The sequence below is a fragment of the Phyllopteryx taeniolatus genome, chromosome 15, assembly GCF_024500385.1.
Source record: "Phyllopteryx taeniolatus isolate TA_2022b chromosome 15, UOR_Ptae_1.2, whole genome shotgun sequence".
Taxonomy (NCBI): Eukaryota; Metazoa; Chordata; class Actinopteri; order Syngnathiformes; family Syngnathidae; genus Phyllopteryx; species Phyllopteryx taeniolatus.
Genome location: NC_084516.1, coordinates 19,569,944 through 19,592,781, shown reverse-complemented (window position 1 = coordinate 19,592,781; position 22,838 = coordinate 19,569,944). Strand labels below are relative to the sequence as shown.

Genomic DNA, 22,838 nt, shown 5'->3' with positions numbered 1-22,838 from the left:
ATGAGACAGTCTCTCATGTGCGTCATCTTCGCTGCAGCTCTCTTGCTGCACTCGTCTTGTGCGTTGCCCGTGGGCCTGGCTGAAGACAGCTCCTTGGAGCAGGATTCATTCACCTCCTTACTGAGCGACGAGGTGACAGAAAAAAACCGCGACGAGGCAAATCTCATCACCGATGACAGAACAAGAGGGCAGCGGGTCGTGGTTGTTGCTGATCCGAGTCTTTGGCGCGACCTTCGAATGCTGCACAATGGACTGCCCGTCTACAAGCGACGAGCTGATGACAACAGTCAGGTCGTCAAACGCACGAACACCGGCCAGGACCTGAGTATCCCCATCCTGAGGCGGGACACCATGCGATGCATGGTGGGACGAGTGTACCGGCCATGCTGGGAAGTCTAGGACAATTTGGACAGATTGCATTGTCCTGAATTGTAATATATTCAATAATGATGTGTCCATATTCACTTGATTGCATATTGTTCTCTGTCAAGTGACTGTCTGTTGTCGTACTGGAGCGGCTCCAACTACCGGAGACAAATTCCTTGTGTGTTTTTTGGACATACTTGGGAAATAAAGATGATTCCGATTGATGATTAAAAACTATTGTATTCCGATGTGTATTTTTAGTATTTATGACTTTTGCTAAGTCGAAAGGACAAACTGTAAATATGCTTTGTCATTGGTAATTGGTCAAGTTTTCCTGGTCGTCTTATATTTGTTGTCTGCGAAGGGCTGTTTGGGAGTTCAATGTTTCACACAGCTGACCTTCGTGCAGCTGGGGTTGGGTTAATTCCCCATCAATACTCTAAATTTCCCTGTGATTGACTGGTAACCAGTCCAGGAGAGAGTTCGCCTCTTGTTCCAAGTTTGCGGCCCTAAAAAGAATAAGCACTGTACAACTTGACGTATGATGTCCGTCTGAGTCTATCTGGCTTGCTTTCAAGTGCGTCCATTCATTATACCGCTTGTCCCCATTAGGGTTGTGGGTGAGGTGAGATCGAACCTCTCTCAACTGACTTTGGGCAAGAAGCAGGCATACACCCTGGACTGGTGGCAAGTCAATTGCAAGGTTGCTAGCCCTATATGGGAAACCTGGACCAACTGGATAGTTTTAAACCAAGTCTAGCTGTACAGTTCTCACTTCTGGATTGATTCCTGATTTGATAGTGTTTACGCCTAAAGAGTATGCCCTACTGTAAAAGAACCTGTTGCCAAAATATTTCAACCTTTTTTAAAGGCTAAATCTAGCAAAGCAAAGCAAAGCAAATTTATTTCTATAGTGAATTTCAATACACGGTTTTATACAGTTCATATACAGTTTATTTATAGAGCATTTAAAAACAAAAAACAGAAAAAAACAGCTTATAAACATTTAAAACAAAGAGAAATTAAATACAAGTAAAATTAAAACAGGGTACAGTGCAAGAAATATTTAAAAATGGAAATGCTCAAAAAAGCATGAGAAAAAAGAAGAGTTTTTAACCTGGACTTAAAAACATTCACACTTGGGGCTGATGTCACTTCTGTTGGCAACTTATTCCATTTGTGTGCAGCATAATAGCTAAATGCTGCTTCACCATGTTTGCTTTGGACTCTGGGCTCCACTATTTGACCCGAGTCTGTCGATCTCAGAGCCCTACTAGGTTTTTATTCCCTTAGCATTTCCTTTATGTATTCAGGACCCTAAACCATTCAGTGATTTATAAACCAGTATCAGAACTTTAAAAGCATAAAAGCATGGATGTGCTTCTCCTGGTCTGCTTGACACATGCAAGCCTTCACTCTGGATATGTTCTTCAGACGGTAGAAGGCAGTTTTAGTAATTGATTTGATATGACTGTTTAAAGTCAGGTCGGAATATATCAGACCACCAAGGTTTCGGACTTGGTCTTTGGTTTTTAAAGAGAGTAACTCCAGATATTTACTCACAGTAATCCTCTTTTCTTTATTGCCAAAAACAATGATCTCAGTTTTATTGTGGTATCATTGAAGAAACATTTGGCTCATCCAGTGATTTATCTGTTTCAGACAGTGACACAACACCTCAATTGAACTGTAGTCCTCTGGCGACACTGCTAGATATAACTGTGTGTCATCTGCATACATATGAGAGTCAAAATTAAAGTTCTGAAGAATTTGACCCAAGGGTAGGGCATAAAATATGATTTACAAAGCTTACGCAAAGCTCAAATTAGTGATATATATATACTGACTAGACAAGTTGGACAATATTTTTTTAGTAAAATTACCTTTATTATGCGGTTAACCCTTGAGATGAATCATCTCTTTTTAGAGGTGGTCGAGCACAAAAAGAATAAACACAACACAAAATACCCGTACAAATATATCTCTCCCATTGGTCCCACAGCCCACCCCTACCAATAAAGAGGTAAACTACATAACAAAATATGCCCATTTAACAGAACTACAAGCATAAGTTAGAAGGAAAATATCTGGACATGGGTCAATCATGCACATGCAGTAACAGCCATATCGCATGAAAATAGACAACTGATTTCTTAGATATATAAAAAAAAAAGTGATGTACATGCAGGCACAAACAATACATACATTACGAACATGACATAAAAATCAAGAACAAACAGATAAATAAAAAATCAATAAACATACACAAACGTACAGTGTATATATATATATATATATATATATATAGGTTTGGTTAAAGAAAAAGATGCACAAAAATAAAACAAAAACAGGCGGAAAAAGGGAAAAAAGTTGTTCTTCACGTGTTCTGTGGGAGGTTGCGACCATTTCTCTTCCTGCCTTTTCAGCGACTCGTTAGCAATTTCAGAGCGATCACGCTGGTACTTTTAGTAGCAGCTGCTCTGATTGTCTAGCAGTGGCCCACGTAGAGGCTGGGAACCCGAGTCCGTTCTCTGGCTGAACCGCGTGTCCGAACAAAAGGAAGGGGTGGGGCGAGGGGTGGCCGAAGGCCGCCCTGCAGCTGGGGAGCTGATAACAAGAGCCAGGAGGCAAGGCAAGAGGGAAGAACCAAGAGGCAGAGGAGGTAGCCACCGGTTAAATAACTAGGGGGCATGTCGAAGATGACAGAGGACCAGACAAGACCACACCTATCAGCTTGAATCTAGTCTACAATTTGGACCCATAAAATGGGTTTAAAATCATATATTAATATAAAATACTCCTAACTTTGTACTCTTTACTCATAGGTCAAGCATATAGAATGACTGTTTAAACTTTAGTCTTTAGTCAGAAAATGGATGGATGGATGTGCGTTATGTTTCTCTCTTACTCCTTACACTTATTCACAATAACATATTTTCTCTTGTTGGTTTTGTAGATATTTCTCAAAATCCTAAATACAATTAAAATGCAGATACTAATGCACTTATGGCCCTTTTCCATTTTACCGGTTCTACCATCAACCAGCCTGGATCCGCCCTATGTGGTCGCTTTTCCAATACACTTTTTCAAATCCGGGCGGTGACAATGGCACTGTTCCTCAGAACCTCTTCTGACCTGGTTCTCAAACGCAGGCCGAGGAGGGCCGTGACGTAACTGTCATCCTATTGGCCGACAGATGTCGGAATTACTTTAAGTGTGGTGTCTTGTCACTTTCACAGTCATGGCATCTAAAGGCTGCCGCACACCGAGCGATGCCTCCAAACCCAACTGAAGTGTGCGTGATTTGGCGACTGTTTCCATGAGTGGAGGATCAGTCTAGAATCAGAATCATCTTCATTTGCCAAGTGTGTCAGAAACACACAAGGAATTTATCTCCGGGAGTTGGATCAGCTCTCGTACGACAATAGACAGCCATTGTGACAAAACATACTTTTAGGACATAAAAACTCACTATGGAGAGTCATTTACAGTAGCAATGAAGGGTTGGCCTTAACATGGTAATGCTGATACAATGACAACTGAACAAATGATGCAGAGTCCTCAAGCAATTTAGAGCCGTTTGAAATGACGAGTAGAGCGATAATCTGATACAGTGTCAGTTGTGCAAATGATGCAGAGTTCTCGAGTAATATTGAGCAGTTTGAAATGACCAATAGTGCGATAATCTGGTACAGTGACAATTGTCCAAATGATGCAGCAACCTTGAGCAATTTAGAGCGGTTTGGAATGACTAATACTGCGATAACTGGTATCGTGACAGTTGTGCAAATGGTGCAGAGAGCTCAGGAAATTTAAATTTATGTGTGCAGGGTACAAGAGGATTTTGCATGCTCTTGTCTTAGTTCTGGCAGCGTGCAAGTCCTCGAGAGAGGATAGGGAGGTACCAATGATTTTTTTCAGAAGTCCTGACTGTCCGTTGGAGTCGGATTTTGTCCTTGTTTGTAGCAGCACTAAACCAGACTGTGATGGATAAGCACAGAACCAATTCAATGACTGTGTACAACTGCCTCAACAGGTCCTGTGCCAGGCCATGCTTCCTCAGAAGCCGCAGGAAGTACATCCTCTGCTGGGCCTTTTTGAAGAAGGAGTTGATGTTGGTCTCCCACTTCAGGTCCTGAGTGACTCTAATTCTCAGGAACTTAAAGGTTTCGACGATTGACACAGGGCAGTTGGACAGTGTGTGGGGGAGGTTAGTGCCGAAGAATGCTTCCTGAAGTCCACGATCTTTTCCACAGTCTTGAGCGTGTCCAGCTCCAGGTTATGTCAGCCGCACCAAAGCTCCAGCTGCTCCACTTCCTGTCGGTAAACAGACACTTTGATGAGGCTGAAAGTTGTTGCTACTTTATCTTTGTTCCATTAGGTGTCGCAACTGCAAGCTACTCGCATGATTTGTTTGGCACTAATGATACAGTAATGACATGAGGAAAATGTTTTATTTTAAATTTTGTGGCATGTTACCTTATAAATTAAAAGTAATGTTAAAAACTATTGCTATTGGACATTTTTCTAAGACTATGTAAATCGTTGCATAGGGTGCCACATTGGCTAAGGCCAGCCAGCCCTGCAGTCATGAGTCATGCAAGGACATTTCAGAACAAATCTAGCAAGACTATTATGAACAGCAATAAGTGGATAAAGATTTGACTGTGAGGTTTTCTGATACACAATGTCTGCATAGTCTAAAATTGCAAATAATAATTATAAAATTCTTCTTCTTCTAATTTGGGGGCTAAAACAGATGATTGAACGCTAAAGTATTCTCAACTGAGTCAATGAGAGACTTGAAAGAAAGTTGAGGGCCAAGCCAGAGGCCCAAATATTTATATTCCTTGACTTTCTCAAGAGGAGAGCCGGCAAGGGTAGACAATTTGCTCTTAATGAAAAGAGCATATTGTAGGATTTCTTCTTATTCAATTTCGCACATTTTGATTAAACCATTTTTGAACTAAGTTAAAATCTGCCTGCAGGGTGCAGAGCGTTTGGTGAATGTCTGGTAGGGAACAATATATAACTGTATCTTCTGCATATAAAGTAGTAAATATGACAGCCTGAACAAATTTTGGGCAAATCATTGATAAAAACAAAAAAACAAGTAATGGCCCCAGGGAAGATCCCTGGAGTACACCTCTCTTAACAATTACAAAGTCTGACTGGCTGTCTTGGTAAGAAACACAAAGCTGTCTGTGATGATAATAGGAATTAAACGAAAGGAAGGAAAGGAAAGATTTTTATTTGTATTTGGGATATAATATTGGATGTATCGTGCCTTAGTAAACGTGAAAAATGAATTAAAATTGTCCACGCATTCCTGAGCTCCATACTTCATTCTGCCGAGATGCCTGAAATCAGGCCATTGGAATTTCTCAAGCTTATCTACGTCACTAGTGAAGATCTCCGCCTACCTGAGCCAGCGCTGTCAACATAACAAACGTGTGCTCTCAGAAGTTGGTCTTCCACACGGACGCAACCAATCAGAAGTAAGGGGGCGGTCTTGGCCAAATATGGACAAAGTGGATACAAAACCGGGTCAAACAGAAGTAGCTGACAAAGGGGCCATTTCTAGACATGAAATTGACACTTTTATACTAAGTCCATGTTAGAGAGTCACTCTGTGGAGGTCTAAATAGCCAAAATGTGGGACATTTAATCTAAATGTCATTATTAAACAGTCAGGATAAGAACAATGTCATGGGTGTGTGTTATGCTTGTTGTCTTCCCCCGTCTCGTACACACCTGCTCCTTTAATAGGTAAAATTAGTTTGATTTTAACAATTCAACTTAAAATTACAGTAAACCGGAAGTAACGCAAGCGTCGGTTCCGGTTAATTTTTTTCTCCTAAATTAATTACATTTTTATTTGACTTATATACGCTACACTAATGACACCTAGGTTTAAACATACTGTTGATACGTTGATGCTGTGGAAAAGGTTGTATGCATTTAAAAAAATATGCTTTCAAAGGTGTTTGATAAACAACACCCAGCTCTCTGTAGTAATAAAAAGAAGGGAAAATATTAAGAAAATATTTTGGCATTTCATTTTTTATATAATTAAATTTCGGGGGGTTTGGAGAAATGCTTTTAATGAGTAAAATGGTTCTAAGTTGTTTTAGCTTGATGACAAAAAATCTCTTTGCAGTAGGTTCCAATTAATAGAATGATTGAAAGCCTTTATTGTAATCTAAAGAAGACAACTGAAATATTCGGTAAAGCCATCCATTAATTTTCTGTACCGCTTATCCTCTTAGGTAAATCATAAATTAGAATCAAGAATATTATGCCATTTCTGAAAATAGGTCCAGGAAGTTTTGAAAAGAATATCAGCTGCTTGATTGCTACGAGTCCAGTGGCTCAGCAAACAACTCGACAATTTGCCTCACGAAGAGAGTCAACGGGAAGAAGAATCTATTTCCGGGAACGCATCTTTTTGGTTTGGGAAATGCAAATAAGATATCAACACACTTTCAGCTTGTAAAATGTGCATTATATACTATAGGTTAAGTTAAGTGAGTCGTTGACCACAGTGTTGGTAACCATAAATAATTGTCTTATTTTAAGACTTACTTTAAGGGAGCAGAGGCTATTTTTGTTACATTGCTCCAGGGTGGAATTTAGTCATCAGTCTGACTGATGTTACCATATTTGGCCAAGAGAATGGGGAGAGAATTTATTCATTTGTATCTTTGAATCTTTAGCAAGATACGCCATCAGTAAGTTGGTGCAGTACAGATGCCACAGCAATCCCTAAAACTAATAGTTATGTCCAAGATCAAATGTTTTCTAAATTATGGGATGAAGAGGGATCCAGCTGTAGCAGTAATTAGAGTAGATTACTCACCCACCCCCCATGTATATGCCCACCAGTATGAGCGGAAGGTAGTTGGTAAAGTGGACAGCCAAGCTGTAGTATGTACTCGTCTTAGCCATACAAATTGCATTTATATTACTGCACTGCAATATACAGTATGTACATATATATTTGTATATGTATAGTCTGTAATCTATACTGTATACTGTACTATACAGGGGACAATAACACAAAACATAATGCATCTTACCATGGCTGTTCATCAGTTAAAGAATACAAAAGGTGAAGAAAATATTGGGAGTTTTCCTGTCTATATAAGTTTATAGTTTAAGAAATGACAATGTTAAACATGGATAGATTTGCTGGCAGAATCAAATGAAGTGGGAAAATGGTGTCCAATTTATTGAAACGTGGACTTGCCCCACCATCTGGCTAAGCCAATAAAACTGTAATAGTTATTGGATTTCATGCAGTGACTCTATGACTGGCACTCACCAGGTGAAATCTGACACTAAAATCTAATTAGGGCTACCCCCACCCCCTTTTTTTGTGTCCTCTCACAAGATAAATCTAATATAGCTTGGTCAAACGGTTCCGTGGCATCTGGCGCCAAAGGGGTCTCCGATGTCCATTACTAATTTAATCCCACCTAGTCAGTTTAAATAACCAGAGTACAGATGAACACGTTGAGTTTGAGATTAGCTCTGGAAACAAAAAAAGGGATAAAATCACCAAATGAAGTATGTGGTTGCTGGAGCAAGACATTTTTCAATGATTACATTGTCTTTGTGCCATTTAGTTTGAATTTGTGACCATTCTTCCAGAAGCACATTTGTGAGGTCACACACTGATGTGGGACGAGAAGACCTGGCTCTCAGTCCTCCGCTCTTTTTCATTCCAAAGGTGTTCTGTTGGGTTGAGGTCAGGACTCGGTGCAGGCCAGTCAAGTCTCTGTCATCCATGTCTTTATGGACCTTGCTTTGTGCACTGGTGCACAGTCATGTTGGAAGAGGCCCAGCTCCAAACTGTTCCCACAAAGTGGGGAATTGTCCAAAATCGCTTGGTATGCTGAAGGATTCACAGTTCCTTTCACTTGAACTAAGGGGCCTGAAAAACAACCCCACACCATAATCCCCCCTCCACCAAACTTTACACTTGGTACAATGCAGTCAGACAAGTACCGTTCTCCTGGCAACCTCCAAAACCAGACTCGTTCATCAGCTACTTCATAAAACATTGAAAACGTACAGTACATGGCCGTCTTTGTGCGTGCTTTTGATAATCCTGATTAGCAGCATGGAATTGTCCGTATGTTGACATCACTTGCTAATCTGTTATTTGTTTTTTGGTAGCCTCTCACAAGTAACAATTTGTACACCCTGTTACATCGCAGATTTTTAAGCTATTATTTCTTTGTATGGGTTTGTACAATATACATCCATCCCTCCATTTTCTGAGGGGCTTATCCTCACTAGGGTCGCGGGAGTGCTGGAGCCTATCCCAGCTATCTTCGGGCAGGAGGCGGGGTACGCCCTGAACTGGTCGCCAGCCAATCGCAGGGCACAATATACATTAAAGTCCTAATTCAGAGTTGCATGTAGTCTACTACAATTAAGAGGCCTAAGAAGAGGCAGAGAAGGTCTCCAACTAAGCTCCAGTAAATGTTGTTCCTTTAGAGCAGAGATAACATACTGTATGTCTGTGAGTATATTTGTATGCTCTGTTTGTATGTGTTGCTGCTCCCTGTGTATTAAAGGTAGCAGTCGTTTGAATGTTTATGATAACCATAATATCTATGCTAATTTCCGTTAGCGCATGTAAGGCTCTTTGTATGAAAGATTACCATTAAGCTAGCGAACTTTGGTTCGACGAAATTCTATACTTGAGTTTGGTTGGTGTTTAAATATGAAATGTTAATTGTCTTTTATTTTATGTGTCAGTTTTACAGTTAACGTCAACTGGGAGTCACAAACAGCTTGAAGCAAACACGCTTTACTTCTTATTATGGTCTATGTATATTGCAGATTTTTACCTATTGCAAGTGGGTCTAGAACATCTCTCATGCTGGGATTTACTGTATACTGTTCTCATTGGGGTCACTGACGGTGTAGTGGTACACTCGCCTGCTTTTGGCGCAGGCAGCGTGGGTTCAGTTCCCACTCATTGACGGTGTGAATGTGAGTGCGAATGGTTGTCCGTGTCTATATGTGCCCTGCGACTGACCGGCGACCAGTTCAGGGTGTCGTCCGCCTTTTGCCCGAAGTCAGCTGGGCTAGGCTCCAGAGTCCCGCGACCCTAACCAGGATAAGCGGTGTTGAAAATGGATGGATGGATGTTCTCCTTGGTGGAAATTAGACAGTAGTCCATTGATTCTGGATTCTCAGCTTGTGACCTGTACATCAATCACATTCATGAACAGGAATGGCAAAAAACAGTGACTTGTTCTTGTAATCAACTTTCTTGTTATAAGCCACACACCTTGAAGAAATAAGAAATGCTGGGTGTACTATTTGTTTTATTTCCATTCTTTCTTATGAGGAAAATGTATCAAATACAAATGAACCGAATGATGTTCAACTTCTGAATGTTGACAATGTAGTCACTTTTCAGGCCCTAAAATCTATTGCCACATTGTATCATGACTACTGGTACTTAATATGTTGAGAGCTTGGGAATCTGTACAGCACTGTACGTTGATAGCTGTCATATGTCTGTATTTGTTTCCATTAATGTCCATTCTTCTTCTACCACTTATCTGGGTTGCTGAGTTGAGCACCATCCTCTCAGACTTTTCTGGCAAAGCTGTCATCCATGACCAAGAGTCCATCATTGAGTCCCAGGTGTCCTTGCTTGGTTCAATGGGGAAAGGTGACATCATCATGCCCACCCCCATGCGTCCTTCCACTTCTGCCTCTAATGGAGGGCCAGAGCCGGGTGTGGGGGGCTTGTGAATCATTAAGGCACTCGGGTGCTCTTTATAACCTAGGCTGCAATGCTTGCTGTGATATTTACCCTAAGTGCATGAGTACAATAGTCTTAAGAGGAAACTGGTTTTCATTGACCAATACAATCAATAACTGTGCTTCTGATGCCTGTTAAGTCCTTGGAGTGTGTATGGGGAAGTTGAAGTGCTACATTTCCACAACTCCCTAATGAGAATGAATACAAAAATGTATTTTTGTTGAAAAGTGACCAATGCCTGGTTCTCAGCAAAACGATCATTCTCAGCAAGGAATATTTTTGAAGCAATTTATTCAGTCATTCATTCTTTTATGTTGTTGAATGGGACGCCATCATCATTCATAATTCCTTACGGCGCCTCAAGCCTCAAGCATAGTGCTTTACGTGTGTGGGCCTAATGAATTTAACGGCTGAAAGCTCTTTAATGGAGTAAATTGTAGCAGGTAGAGTGGCAATAATACTGCCATTATTCATGGGAATATACTAAAGTGGAACTCACCTAAAAATACCTTTACAAAATAATAATTTCTTAATAATTAACTTGCAGAGATCACATTATTGTCTATAACTTTGAAATTAATGTGTTAGAAACCGCACATTGTGGTTATTATAAATACAGTGCAACTCCTGTGGTTGTGCAAGTTGTTCCGTTTGAATTGTGACCACATTTTTTTCAGGAAGAATTTGTCTTTAAAAAGAAAATCTTACTCACTGTCATGCATCATGTATCATGAGACCTCACAAGAGCTCAGTTTTTCTTTTTTTAATAAGCAACATGCAGCATATACGAGTTGAATAATGTAGACGTAACAGAAAAAGCATTCTCCTGAGCAACACACACCACAGCCCTGTAATCTTGTCATTCTTGAATGCATGTGACATACGTTTGAGAAAAGATAGGACATGGGAATGGACTGTGTTCTGTCCGTGTTTGGCAAAGTGTCCCATAGACATTTTGGAGCACAGACATTTTTCCGAGCAGGCGCTCAAGCCTTCTTATAAAAGGGATGTGACTGTGTTCACAAAGCAATCGCATTCATTTTCATTTTCACACACACAACTGCCACCATTTAGAGTGCCTCTGATAAATCTTCCGATGATGTCCACGTGATTCATATTTCATATTTGGAATTGCAGACCAAAACTCGTTGGAGAACCCCGCACACTGCGCGACAGCTCAGTCATGTTTGGTCACACTGCTCAGTGTGAAGCAGACTCGCATCTCTCCAACAACTAACTGGCATTTTTGGTTTGCAGTCTGAGCTACTGCCACCTCTTAAAAGAATTGTTTAGTTGATTACAGAATACATTTTACGTTCAGCACAACGCTCATGTTGAAGTGGGCTTTCATACTAGGGCGCAAGGTGACAGATAGCCTTTCACTACATTCGGCAGCCTTAACTTCAGAAACGACACTATATACAGTATATGATGTTAAATTGTCAAAGAAATCTTTTTGGAAAGATACTTTTCATAAAAGTCGCGCAAATGCTTACATTAATATATAAAGAGACATTGTGTATAGAAGAAATAATGTTTCAGTGCTGGACCATCTTGGCAATTTTACAGAGAATTATTATTGAGCTCAGAACAAAGCTTTACTATCTGTTTCAATGAAGTGCAGCACACTCGGTGGTTTAATAATAAGGATTGAATCATATCTGCAGAGTCATCAAACAAGAAGATATTAAGATAGAGTACATGCATTTAATAAAAGAGCTGGTCAAGAACTGAAGCCTACTAGTATTAGATGATAGGGGAGCAGGCAAGACGACAGATGCGAACGGTAGCCCCCAGCACACCCGTGAAAACACACACACACACACACACAAAAACAATCAATGTAAAAGGGAAGGAATCACATCAATCCCTTGGGCAATCAGCGCCTGAAAAAAAAAAAAAATCAAATCAATGTTTGCCCCCATGTGTCAATCAAATGTCTTGACGAGGGCAAACGTTTAAAATAATGTTTTGCCCTTTTTGTGGAAACCGGCCCACAAAAAAAGGTCCACATTGTGCTAAATGTTTGGACTTTTCAGACCAAATTACAGAGACACTGAAGAGAAAATGAGGCTGTCTTCTAAAAACAATGCCACACTTTTTTCCAGAAGCAATAAACTGTTTTCCAGCAAAGCACCCATAACCGGTCGCCAGCCAAATAAACAAATAACCATTTATACCTTTGGGCAATTTAGAGTCTTCAGTTAACCTAGCATGTATGTTTTTGGAATGTGGGAGGAAACTGGAGCACTCAGATAAAACCCACGCAGGCACAGCGAGAACATGCAAACTCCACACAGGAGCCTGGATTTGAACCCTCGACCTCAGAACTGTGAGGCGTTTACCGTATACTCATTGGACTCTGTACATTACTGAATCAATATGGATTGCTGACCAAAGAAAATCTGCCATGATGAGTGAAAAAAGGGGTTGAAGTGGAACCTCTGAGGCTCAATTGAATCCGTTCTGGGACACTGGTTGACAGGCACGTGCACACATAGACCTCAAGCGGTGCTCAAGCACCTGCCCTTTTGCCATGGATGAAAAAAGTGCCCTTTTGCTACAGCCATTTTTTTCTTCATCCATATTTGAAAAAAACAAAAACTGTTATCAATTCCACCCCAAGTGTTTTGATATCTGACAGACATTTATTTGAGTGCTTGGGAGAATTATACATATACGATATATGACATTGATGCTTTACATTTTCTTTTTTTGGGGTACCCTTTTTCTGACGAATACATTCGAACAATGAGACCCCTTTGAGGCAGCAGAAGCTCTCTGCGAACCACGGCTTTTATTGTAAGATGTGAGTACAAAATGTCAGGAAAAGCCTACTTAAACAGCTGGGATTTATTCATGGTTAATCAGAGGCATGAGTTTTAATGTGACAGGTTCATTCTGAACACGGCCACATGGCCATTTCTAAGAAGGCAGGTGCACTTGTGTTATCTTGGTTTATTTTTACTTCCCCTCTCTAAAATATTGTTGTTGTTTTTTCTTTCAATTGATTTGTGCAGGATATAGTGGAAGTTTTAAAATGATTTATCTTAGTCTCCCTTTTGTAGAGCACTAAAACCTGCCATTTGAACAGGGGATTGTTGACTTTATATCCACTTTATAGCTTCCCTTCACCTCCTTTAATAACAGTTCTATTATTGAATGGGTTGATTGTATTCACAGAAATAAATAGATAATACATATTCTACTGGGGTTTTTTTTCTTAATTGCATGAATAATTCGACGGGTTACCTTTTTTTGGATTGATCACCTCCCCCAGAAAATGTCTGTGCACACGCCTTGTTGGTTGACCTCCGAATTGTTTCGATTTTGAAAAGCAAGTAAGCAAATAAACAAGCATTTCCACACTCAAACTGTTGGCGTCATAACACCTTCAAACGTAAACGTAAGTAGCACTATACTCCATAAAAACAAAATACCCTTCTTTTCCGACTGTGGTTGAGGCTGCTGTGTGACCTGCAAAGGTTAATGCTTTGATGCTCACAGAATTGAGCTCTCCATGAGGTACACACATCCTGTGTGACATCACACTTGACAAGGTTGCAAAATCCTTGTTCCACTTTAGAGACATCATGTTATTATTATTTGAATTCAGAATTTTACAACTTCAGGGGCATTGCATGCAAGTAAAGAGGAAATCTTTTTAGCGTTTATTTTCTCGATGATTGGCTTAACAGAGCTGGAACCAGTAGCTACAGAGCGTACACAACACAGATCCATTGGCTCCGTCGAGAGCCTCGTCTCATGAAGACAAGAACGAAGATGGCCAAACGACGCAAGAAGTTGATTTACGATGCTCCTCCAAACATCCGTAGTATGTTTCACCTTGGTGGTCTGACTTGCCTGCTCAGGTCAGAACACAGCACATTCAAGATACCACCAGACACGACTCATGCTCACTGGATGAGTGTTCGTTACCTTTACATATCAGAAAGACATTAAACCCTTAATTAAAACTGCCACCGAGTGGTTGGTGTTTCGGTTATGCTGCTATCATTTAAAAATCCTGCATCAACAAAACATTAATCACACTCAGAAAAAGATTCTCTTTTCGGCAAAGCAAACTGATGATGATCAGGAAACAAATGTATAAAAACAGTTGACATTAAGGAAGTCACAACACGTAACAACTCGAGTATTACAGGTCAATGATTATGATGTTATAAAATAGATAACATTTTTATACCATTTGTTTCAAGATATATGATGTAATGTGAGCCACTAAAACTGTCAACATTAAGTTAATGTACTGTAAAATTGAAAACCCCCTTCCTGTGTGTTGAAAATCGCATCTTTGTAATTTTTTTCCCCTCGATTTAAAAGAAAACCAAAAAAGGCAAATGGCATATCGACATTGCCGAAATGAATGACCATGCCGTGAGCAACTGATTAGAAATGACTGGTCAGTAACCAGGGGCAGAGCTACGCGGTGGCCAGTCGGACAACCTGCTGGCGGCCCCCTCCTCATGTTTCTCAAGTTCAATCACCCCCTTCAACGATTGGTTTTGGCCACCCCACAGGACATTTTCTATTGGTTTTGGCCACCCCGGACAACATTTTCTGGCTTGCGCAACTGTCGTTAACAGTCGTTGTTTTAAGGCTGCAATTGTTGACAGAGGTCCTCTGGAAAGTCCCATTTATTCTGGTAAAGAAGAAGAAAAAAAGCAACAGTAGAGCTGGAGAGTGCTTACATTGAATTACACTGCTCAAGAACTAGATGAGTGCTGATGTTTCTGTAATTCTGCACGAAAAGCAAATTCATGAATTCATTTCTTTTCCGTTCTGCTTATCCTCACTAGGGTTGCGGGCGTGCTGGCGCCTATCACAGCTATCTTCGGGCGAGGGGCGGGGTGCGCCCTGAACTGGTCGCCAGCCAATCGCAGTAAAAAGCAAAGGTTTATTCAATTATGATGACTGAAAATCTATTAGAATTACATTCAAGACACCAATGTTGTGAATTTCTCTCACCTAGAAATAGGCTTTTCTTGAAGTATCTACAGGAGGTATAATGGAGGCCCATTATCAGTAAATATCACTTGTGTTACCACAAGTTCAGGCCCTCGAAAATCCAATTGAAAAGCATTGTCTCATCATCATGTCAGCACAGTTGGCAGCTGTTGTTGTGTTGATAGAAGAAAATTGGCTGCTTAGACCTGCTGAGTATATGGCGCATTCATATTTGTGGAATTGATTCTAATCTCAAAACGCCGTGTGAGAGGCCTTGTTGTTGCTATTTACCGACAGCAACAACAAAGTACGATATCGCATTCAGTGCGTGTATCGAGTGAATGCACGTTCACTCAAAGAGCAACACATAATTGTGGACTAGCAAGGGGAGAATTGCAAGTCAATGGAAAGACTTGAAGCACGAGCAAACAAAGAATCATGCAAGCTGGAATGGGTAGCAAGGCCATCTACGTTATCAATGTGGAGACAAAATTGAAGCATTTCCCAGTGAAGTTAGATACAACAAATACAGTGGAATCCTCAAATTAGAATGACCCTAAAATCATAAAATGTGGAATTTGAAAAAAAAAAAAAAAAAAACAGTTCCAAAAGAATCAAATGTTCAGGCACCGTCGTGCGTAACGTAACGCAAGACCTCAGCATATCTCACAGGTGTTCCACTATAGTGTACATGTTCATTTTAGTAAGGTAACTTGTGCATTGAAAGTACTATACTGTACAATGTACAAGTGGTATACAGTACTTTTAAGAATGCAATTGTAAATATTTGATTGAATGATGACTGATTTGAATACAACAATTTATTTCAAAACAAGGTTTTGTAAGCATTTAGCCTTCTCAAGTTGATTACGGTATACTCAACTATATACAGGGTGACCTGGGAGCAAAAATATCTCTTTTTTCCTTTTCGTGAAAAAAAGCTTTGGGCACCCTTAAAAATCTCCCTCCTTCCAGACAGTTCAACAAATGGGAGTATAACCTTGATGGTAAAAATTCCTCTCTGTTCAAAAATAAACCCAAACATGAAGAGGCTTAGGCAGTCTGGAGAAAAGCCTGCTTCCAGCACTTTGCTGTAATAAGTCACAATAGGTGCTTTTGTTTACCTCAAGACACAAAAAAGTCAAATGTTCCAACATTTTAGAAGACGCATGACATTTACTTGAAAATCTATACGCTGTAGAAATAAATGCTGCGGTGTTTCTCTGAGCTACGCTAGACTCCAGTCCACTCTACGAGAACTAATCCCATTTTGCCTTCTGCCAACCTATTAGCACCCCACAGAAACGTTAACAGCACTGCCCGTTTGTTTGACTTTGTCATTCATGAATTAAAACACAGAAATGATAGACAGGGATATTAACTCCTTGCGAACAGTTCGTTTGTTCGAAGGCTCGGCCATGTTTAGACTGGGAGGAAGACTCCCAGTGGTTGAGACCGATCTCCGACAATCTGAGTTGCTGGAATTGTGAGAGGTTCGAGGCTTTTTAAGATTTGCATTCTTGGTGGACCTCAGTGCTGACTTGCAAATTCTCCCAATGAGAGCTGAAACCTGTAGAGGAGGAAAGAAAAAAAGGCTCTGCTAAGGTCACCGAAGACGACTGACACAGCACATGCATTCACGTCGAGAACAATTTCATCTAAAATTGTCGGTCCAGCTAAAAATAAAGTGCGATATCTATAGACAACTGAGTACAGTGTGTCTGGTTGTATTGTATTTGGTATTCAGCGGTCGATTCTTGCTGTGGTATTACATAAACACATCAGAAATGTAGGAGTCTTTGATTACTGGAATGGCGACTGAGTCGCACCATGCTAACCGCTACCTAGCCTTGAGGCTAATGTTAGGCAAGGTCAATGCTCTTTCAGCTGAACTAAACCAAGCTGTTGACTCCTCCAGGTCACTGTCAAACAGCCTCTGTGTGTTTTTGCTCACAGTTAGAGATGTTTGAATTGTATGGTAGTTGTCCATGTCCGCCACTTTGTCATCGTGTCGCGTCTTTGCCACTGTTGTGGGAATGAGAAGGGTGTATATTTTTATTTTTTTTATTTTTGCAGTCTCTCACTGCTGTAGAACAAAGGTGATTCTTTGCGCACGTGCTACAGTAAGGGGTAACAACTTGTACCTTTTTCCTCTCTGAAAACGTGTATGAAATGCACTATATAAATTTGCTTTTGTACAAAATCTAGAACCCCCTTGTAAACCAAGTGTTTTAAAAAGTTACACACCCCCCCCCCAAAAAAAGTGCAACTGAGTTGCATGAGTATCCATAGCTTTTGTTTAGGTTGTCCAAATTGCCCCAGCGGGACAATAAGTCACCATTCCAAAAGTTGAGTTTTGGGGGGTGGGGGTAATGGAACTTGATATACTTTTTTTATTTAGGGCCACAGCAGTATTGCCTATACAACATTTGAATTGCACAGCTGCACATTTGTTTCTAAATCATGAAATGTGAGTTTTTCAGGCAGCTGCAAATGTATGGTTTGGAGAACAGCTAAGTAAGACTCGTAAACCGATATGTCTGCACATTCATGACCTCAGCCTCAAAGCATGAAATCTTTGTATTATCAGTAAATTTGAAAGCTTAGCTTTCCTGGATAACCAAGACAACTGAAGCAACTCACTGATGTGGAATGCAACAGAAGGTTCAATGCTGAATTTTTTTTTAAAGTCACAGTTTTGCACTAAACACTTCACTACAAACCTATGTGCTTACTTTTTATATTTCAAGTCCTTAAAGTGCTGTGCTGTTGGATGAGACTTGATATTTTAACAGTACGACAAACTCCAAAGTCTCAAAGGTTCTCTCCAATCACCAGCAGGTCTCAGCCAAAACTGCCATCAAGCTATTAGCCAGGAGACCATTAGGGAGTGATGACCTTGTGATCCTGATGAACACAGTGACTTAGCTCACGCATGCAGCACATGTTTCTGCTCTGGAAGGCTCCCTGGGGGCCTCTAGGGAATGGTAGGATGGATTGGGGTTCAAAATGGTACCTCCAGGGTCACAGCTGTGACTGAAGATACACAGCCATCAGTGTACTGTCAATTAGCTTTTAATACATTTGGCACAACTGCATTCTACTGTACATGGAGCTATGGTCTTCAATTTCACCAGCACCGAGTGAACATTTTGATCACAATTGAGAGGTTATGTTTGATTGTATATAAAATTGCAAAAGGTTTTAAATTAGAGTACACCAAATAGAAAATACTTATGAAACCAAGTGATAGTGATGCAAAGTATTTGAAATTTGCACGGTCAGCAAAATTTAAATGGAGCAATTTTGCACCAAGTCTATGGGGGGGGACCAAAAAAAATAAAAAATGTTTAGGCTGGTCCATTTTTAATAAAACAGTCTAAGACTAAACCCATTACCGTGAGCATTTTGCAAAAGAAAGCATTGAATATGAATTTCACAGTAATTAAACATGCAACTGCAAAGTGGACCGTATTTCCTCAAAAGCCAGAGGAGAAGAGCTACATTACTCAGAATTTCCCATTAGTGAGTGACTGAATTCTCAACCTGTATCATTTATACAGGGCATTAAACTCATCACAGGCTTTATAGTAAAGAGTACCCTCTGCTGGCAGGAAACAAATTCAGTGCCACATGTCAACGCAACCTAGTCTGTATGCTAACCAATAGCAACCTCTAGAGGCTAGCAAAATAAACAAAGGACTCAAACTTCTGGTCAAAACATTTAATTTCAAACATTCAAGAATGTAAACCAATGAAAACTTGCTGTACATTTACATAACTTGAACAGCAGAAATGTGAATTGAAACCTACAGAGTCTTGCAGGGCAAAAGGAGTAAGACATTGCAAACAATCAGGGATTAATTACCAATACAAGCATTTGACAGATTAAATGATCTGATGCAGGTGTAAGAATTATATCCATTTCAAGCTTTAAAAGAAAACCCTTTCACACAGATTTAAAATAGACTTAAAACATTAAAAGTGATAAAAAGCTTTGGGGTGGAAAAATTAGGTCAAATCTGTACAAAAGCAAACCATTTCACACAAATTTAACTCACTGCGAGCTGCTTCGCAAGATCTTTCACTATGGAAGACTTGAGCTGTGAGATTGTTGCAATTCTCATCTGTTTTGAAGTAGAGTACTTGCCTTTGACAGCCTGTAAAGGAAAGTCAAATCATACAATGTACTGTAAATGAAGTAAAGACAAGACATTTGAGCAGCCTCTTACCATATGCTTAGTTTGTCCTTCATTCACCTTCACAACATTCTTTGCAATGTGCGCCATGACGGGTAGCAAACTGTCTGGGGTGTACTCCATGTAGTGTTGCAGCGTCGCATCCTAAAGAATTAAACAAGGTCAGCATCACTTCACTCATGGCATGTAGACTAGTGATTCACCAACTGCTTCTTCATTAATCTCTGTGGTTTAAGAATTGTGATCAAGTACAATATATAGCATCAAACGCCCATACAAGCGCACCAATTATGCGGGGGTCGAGCGGTACCACTGCATCATGCTTAATGTGAAATTAAGTTTGGAACGGCTGGCGAAGGAGTTTCACTGGATTTTATCGTTTGCTCCAACAAAAAGTGTACCGAGTCATTCTTTTGACTTCCAGCCGTCAAGAATCAGTGAGAACAGTAACTGGCAAATTTACCACTTTCCTGGCTAGGATATGTACAAGTAATCAGAAAGTACAGCCAAAAATGGGGCATAGTCGTTTTTTTTTTTTTATGCCAGAAGTCAGTATTTTTGTTACTTGTAAGGACCATTGTCTCATCACACACACGCTTGCTGCTTTGCTGAAATAAAAGCTAAACGCTGCCGACAACTTCCCAAAGCCATATTTGTGGTTGCAATGTGTAGTCACATGAGTGTAAACAATGCGACATCTGTTTGATGGCATGCCATTAGATTTTTTCCCCCAGAGCTGCTAAACTACAGCGATTCACTTCCAGAACAATGTCCAAATTTTCAAAAACATCAACACAGGACAGTTATTGCATACTGTTCAACCATTACAGGTTCAAATTTGTAATTGTTTTTTCTTGAGTCAACCTTGTAATGGCAGTGGTCAGACACCACAATACTGGCCAGTAATGGATGTCATCTCCCCGCCACTATCCAGAACAGTGCGTTATGGCCATAACGAGCCAGCATTTCAGTAACAAAACTACAGACAGTACGCAGCTCTATTTGTCCAGTGTGATAGGACAATTTGTGCCTTACCTCAATGAAAAGGTCAGGCAACACCAATAGTCATTTGAGTACAACACTTACCCATTCACCGGCATCCAAGAGCTTGAGCGCAAGAGCCAAAGCAGCACTGGCCACCAACGAAGGCAGGTAATGAACCATTTCATAGTCGACCATGGTTAACTCGAGCAAGTATTTTGCCAGGGTGTGTTGCTCCGCAGTTACCTTAGTGAAGACATGAAAGACAGTTTAATGTTTTAGCCCACAGGTGGGTGGGGGAATCTAGTTTCTGCAACAAACTTCATGAATCTTTGAGGCCCTTCTGAGAAAATGCAGGGGAAGGGGGCGGCCGAGTTGAAATTTCAGCACACGCAGGATTGTCATTTCCATCTCTCTAATTTGGGCAGTGGTGTAAGCCCTGTCTGTCACAAAGGCAAAGTCGGATATCTCCGGTGGATACATTTCCTCATATTTGGAAGCAAGGAACATGGCAGTAACTCCAACAAGCTGCAGCTGTTTCTTGGAGACTGGGTTATCCTTTGGGAATGAAAACCAATTGCTTACTGTCACATTTACTTTCATGAGGCAAGCACTTCATGATGAGGACTTACTTGAAGAAAGCGGTCAATTATTCCCACAGTCATGTACATGGTTTCCTGCAGCAGGCGGAACTTGAGGGACACTTGGACTAGCCAGTCAAGAAGTATGGCTCGCATGTTACCGGTCACTTCATGGCCTTGGAGATAATTTGCTCTGACATTCTGCTCAGCCTGAAAAGGACATTTGAAAGTGTGCCATTGTATGCAAATTATAACATGCCACCTTTATACAGCAGGATTTTAGGCCAAACTCCAAAGCATTAACACCATTGTACTGTACATGGAAACTTCAGCAGACAAGCCGATTGTCTTTAAAACTGCCAAGAGGAAACAATTTCACAAAAAGGAGGAACAATTTGCTGTACAGAAGTCAACCATTTCCAGATTTATAATCAAGAACCATCTTGTAAATGGACAAGTCTGTTCGGCAGCACATTTCTCACCTCCAGCTGACGCATGTACTTGTATATATTTTTTACATATTCACTGCAGAGCATCGGATTGTCATAGTCATCTGCGTCCACATCCCTGACAGCAGTGTGCAGAATGACATCAGAAAACGCCTGACACAAGTCAGCGGGCTCACAGCCTGAAGTCTCCATTGGAGTTGGGGACACTGGCACAAGCTTAGCCTAGAACAGTGACATGAAGGCATGTTCAAGCACTTTTAAATCAGCTACACTGATAAAATAACTTACCTGTACCACAGGAACATTTTTAAGTTTGGGCTCAGCTTTTTCAGTCACAACAGGAGCCTTTGTCTTTTTAACAGCCTGGGCCTTCTTGATCGTCTATAAAAGGGGACACCATAAGCAAAAAGTGCTTCAATCAAATTTAAAAAAAAAACAAAAAAAACACAAAGTTAAGAAACATAAAAGCATTCACGACACCAAGTAGTCTTAACCGTGACATGCTTTGAAAATCTCTAGTGGGGGGGGGGGGGGGGGGGGGGTTATAAAATGGCTGCAGGATTTTTTTTTGATTACAGCTGTCCCAAAAGCCATGGCTACAAGGCTAATGCTAAATACTTTTGTTTGAAAGCTCCTCGATTATTAAAATGAAAACCCCAGTATTTTGATAAATACACATCACCTTCTTCTGTGGCTCTCTGTTAGCTGGGACGTTACCAATTTCCTCAAGAGCGGCTCGCGTCTTGAGTGCTGGCCCAGTAACTGTGCAAGTCTTTCCAGCGAGGTCAGTCCTTGAGGAAGCCAAGCGGTTCTGGAAAAAAACAAACGAAAGTTATTCATTTAGTTGCGCCGCAGCGACGACATTAATACATTGAAGCGATGCACAGGCGCTGAAGCGAGTGTTATCATTTAGCACAAACCCGAAAGTTTAGCATTTACGTCGCTGCAACGCCGATATAAGACTTACAACAAATCCTTTAGAAGTTGCAAAGTACTTACCCTTGTAACACGAAGTGCCATTCTTAAATGCTCGCTGCTTCGAAAGACACGCCGTTGCTATACAACGATTACGTTGTACTATGCCCAATTGCTCACACCACAGTGCGCTGCTTGTCTTGGTTTAAATCCTAGAGCACTGTTAGCCGATTGGCTGGATCAAACTACCGGAGCACCTGATTGGTCGATCGCATCTGTTCGAAATGGTTTCACAAAGAAAGAAGACAAAAAAACTTAAATCGACCCCGTTTGAGCCATACCCGCTATCACAGACATAATATATATACTGTATATCATAAACATATAATGAATACAGGATTGAATGTTTTCGGACGCTGGTGGTCACACGGCCTTTTTAGAACTATTTCCTTTTCCGGTTTTTATGTGACGTATTGCTCTGTCGTTAGCTGAATTGTACTGTTTTCAGTTCTACAACATTGATATTTGCACTGTATTGTGACAATTCTGAAAGCTATGTAAACTGGAATGACTACTTTTTGTATATGTT

General features: G+C 40.5%; 2 protein-coding genes across 2 annotated transcripts; one reads left to right on the top strand and one right to left on the bottom strand.

Moving 5' to 3' along the window:
* Nucleotides 1-399, top strand: pmchl (pro-melanin-concentrating hormone, like). The gene has a single exon (XM_061747589.1). The coding sequence runs from the start codon at nt 1-3 to the stop codon at nt 397-399; it is 399 nt and encodes a 132-aa protein (XP_061603573.1).
* An 18,434-nt stretch (nt 400-18,833) lies between these two features.
* On the bottom strand, nt 18,834-22,491 carry ccnb1 (cyclin B1). Its single transcript, XM_061747645.1, has 9 exons — nt 22,334-22,491; nt 22,017-22,145; nt 21,623-21,715; nt 21,368-21,556; nt 20,937-21,095; nt 20,626-20,862; nt 20,410-20,550; nt 19,357-19,467; nt 18,834-19,284 (listed from the first exon to the last, which is right to left on the bottom strand). Exons 1-9 carry the CDS (start codon nt 22,352-22,354, stop codon nt 19,177-19,179), a joined length of 1,188 nt encoding a protein of 395 aa, XP_061603629.1. The 5' UTR covers nt 22,355-22,491; the 3' UTR covers nt 18,834-19,176.
* Nucleotides 22,492-22,838: the final 347 nt, after the last annotated feature.

What these genes read in the sequence shown, in the direction of transcription:
- pmchl (XM_061747589.1), top strand. Translation starts at nt 1, where the DNA reads ATGAGACAGTCTCTCATGTGCGTCATCTTCGCTGCAGCTCTCTTGCTG.
- ccnb1 (XM_061747645.1), bottom strand. Translation starts at nt 22,354, where the DNA reads ATGGCACTTCGTGTTACAAGG. An exon ending in TAATTGACCGCTTTCTTCAA is followed by an intron (nt 20,863 to 20,936) that starts GTAAGTCCTCAT and finishes TCATTCCCAAAG; the next exon opens with GATAACCCAGTCTCCAAGAA. An exon ending in TCTTGGATGCCGGTGAATGG is followed by an intron (nt 19,468 to 20,409) that starts GTAAGTGTTGTA and finishes TTAATTCTTTAG; the next exon opens with GATGCGACGCTGCAACACTA.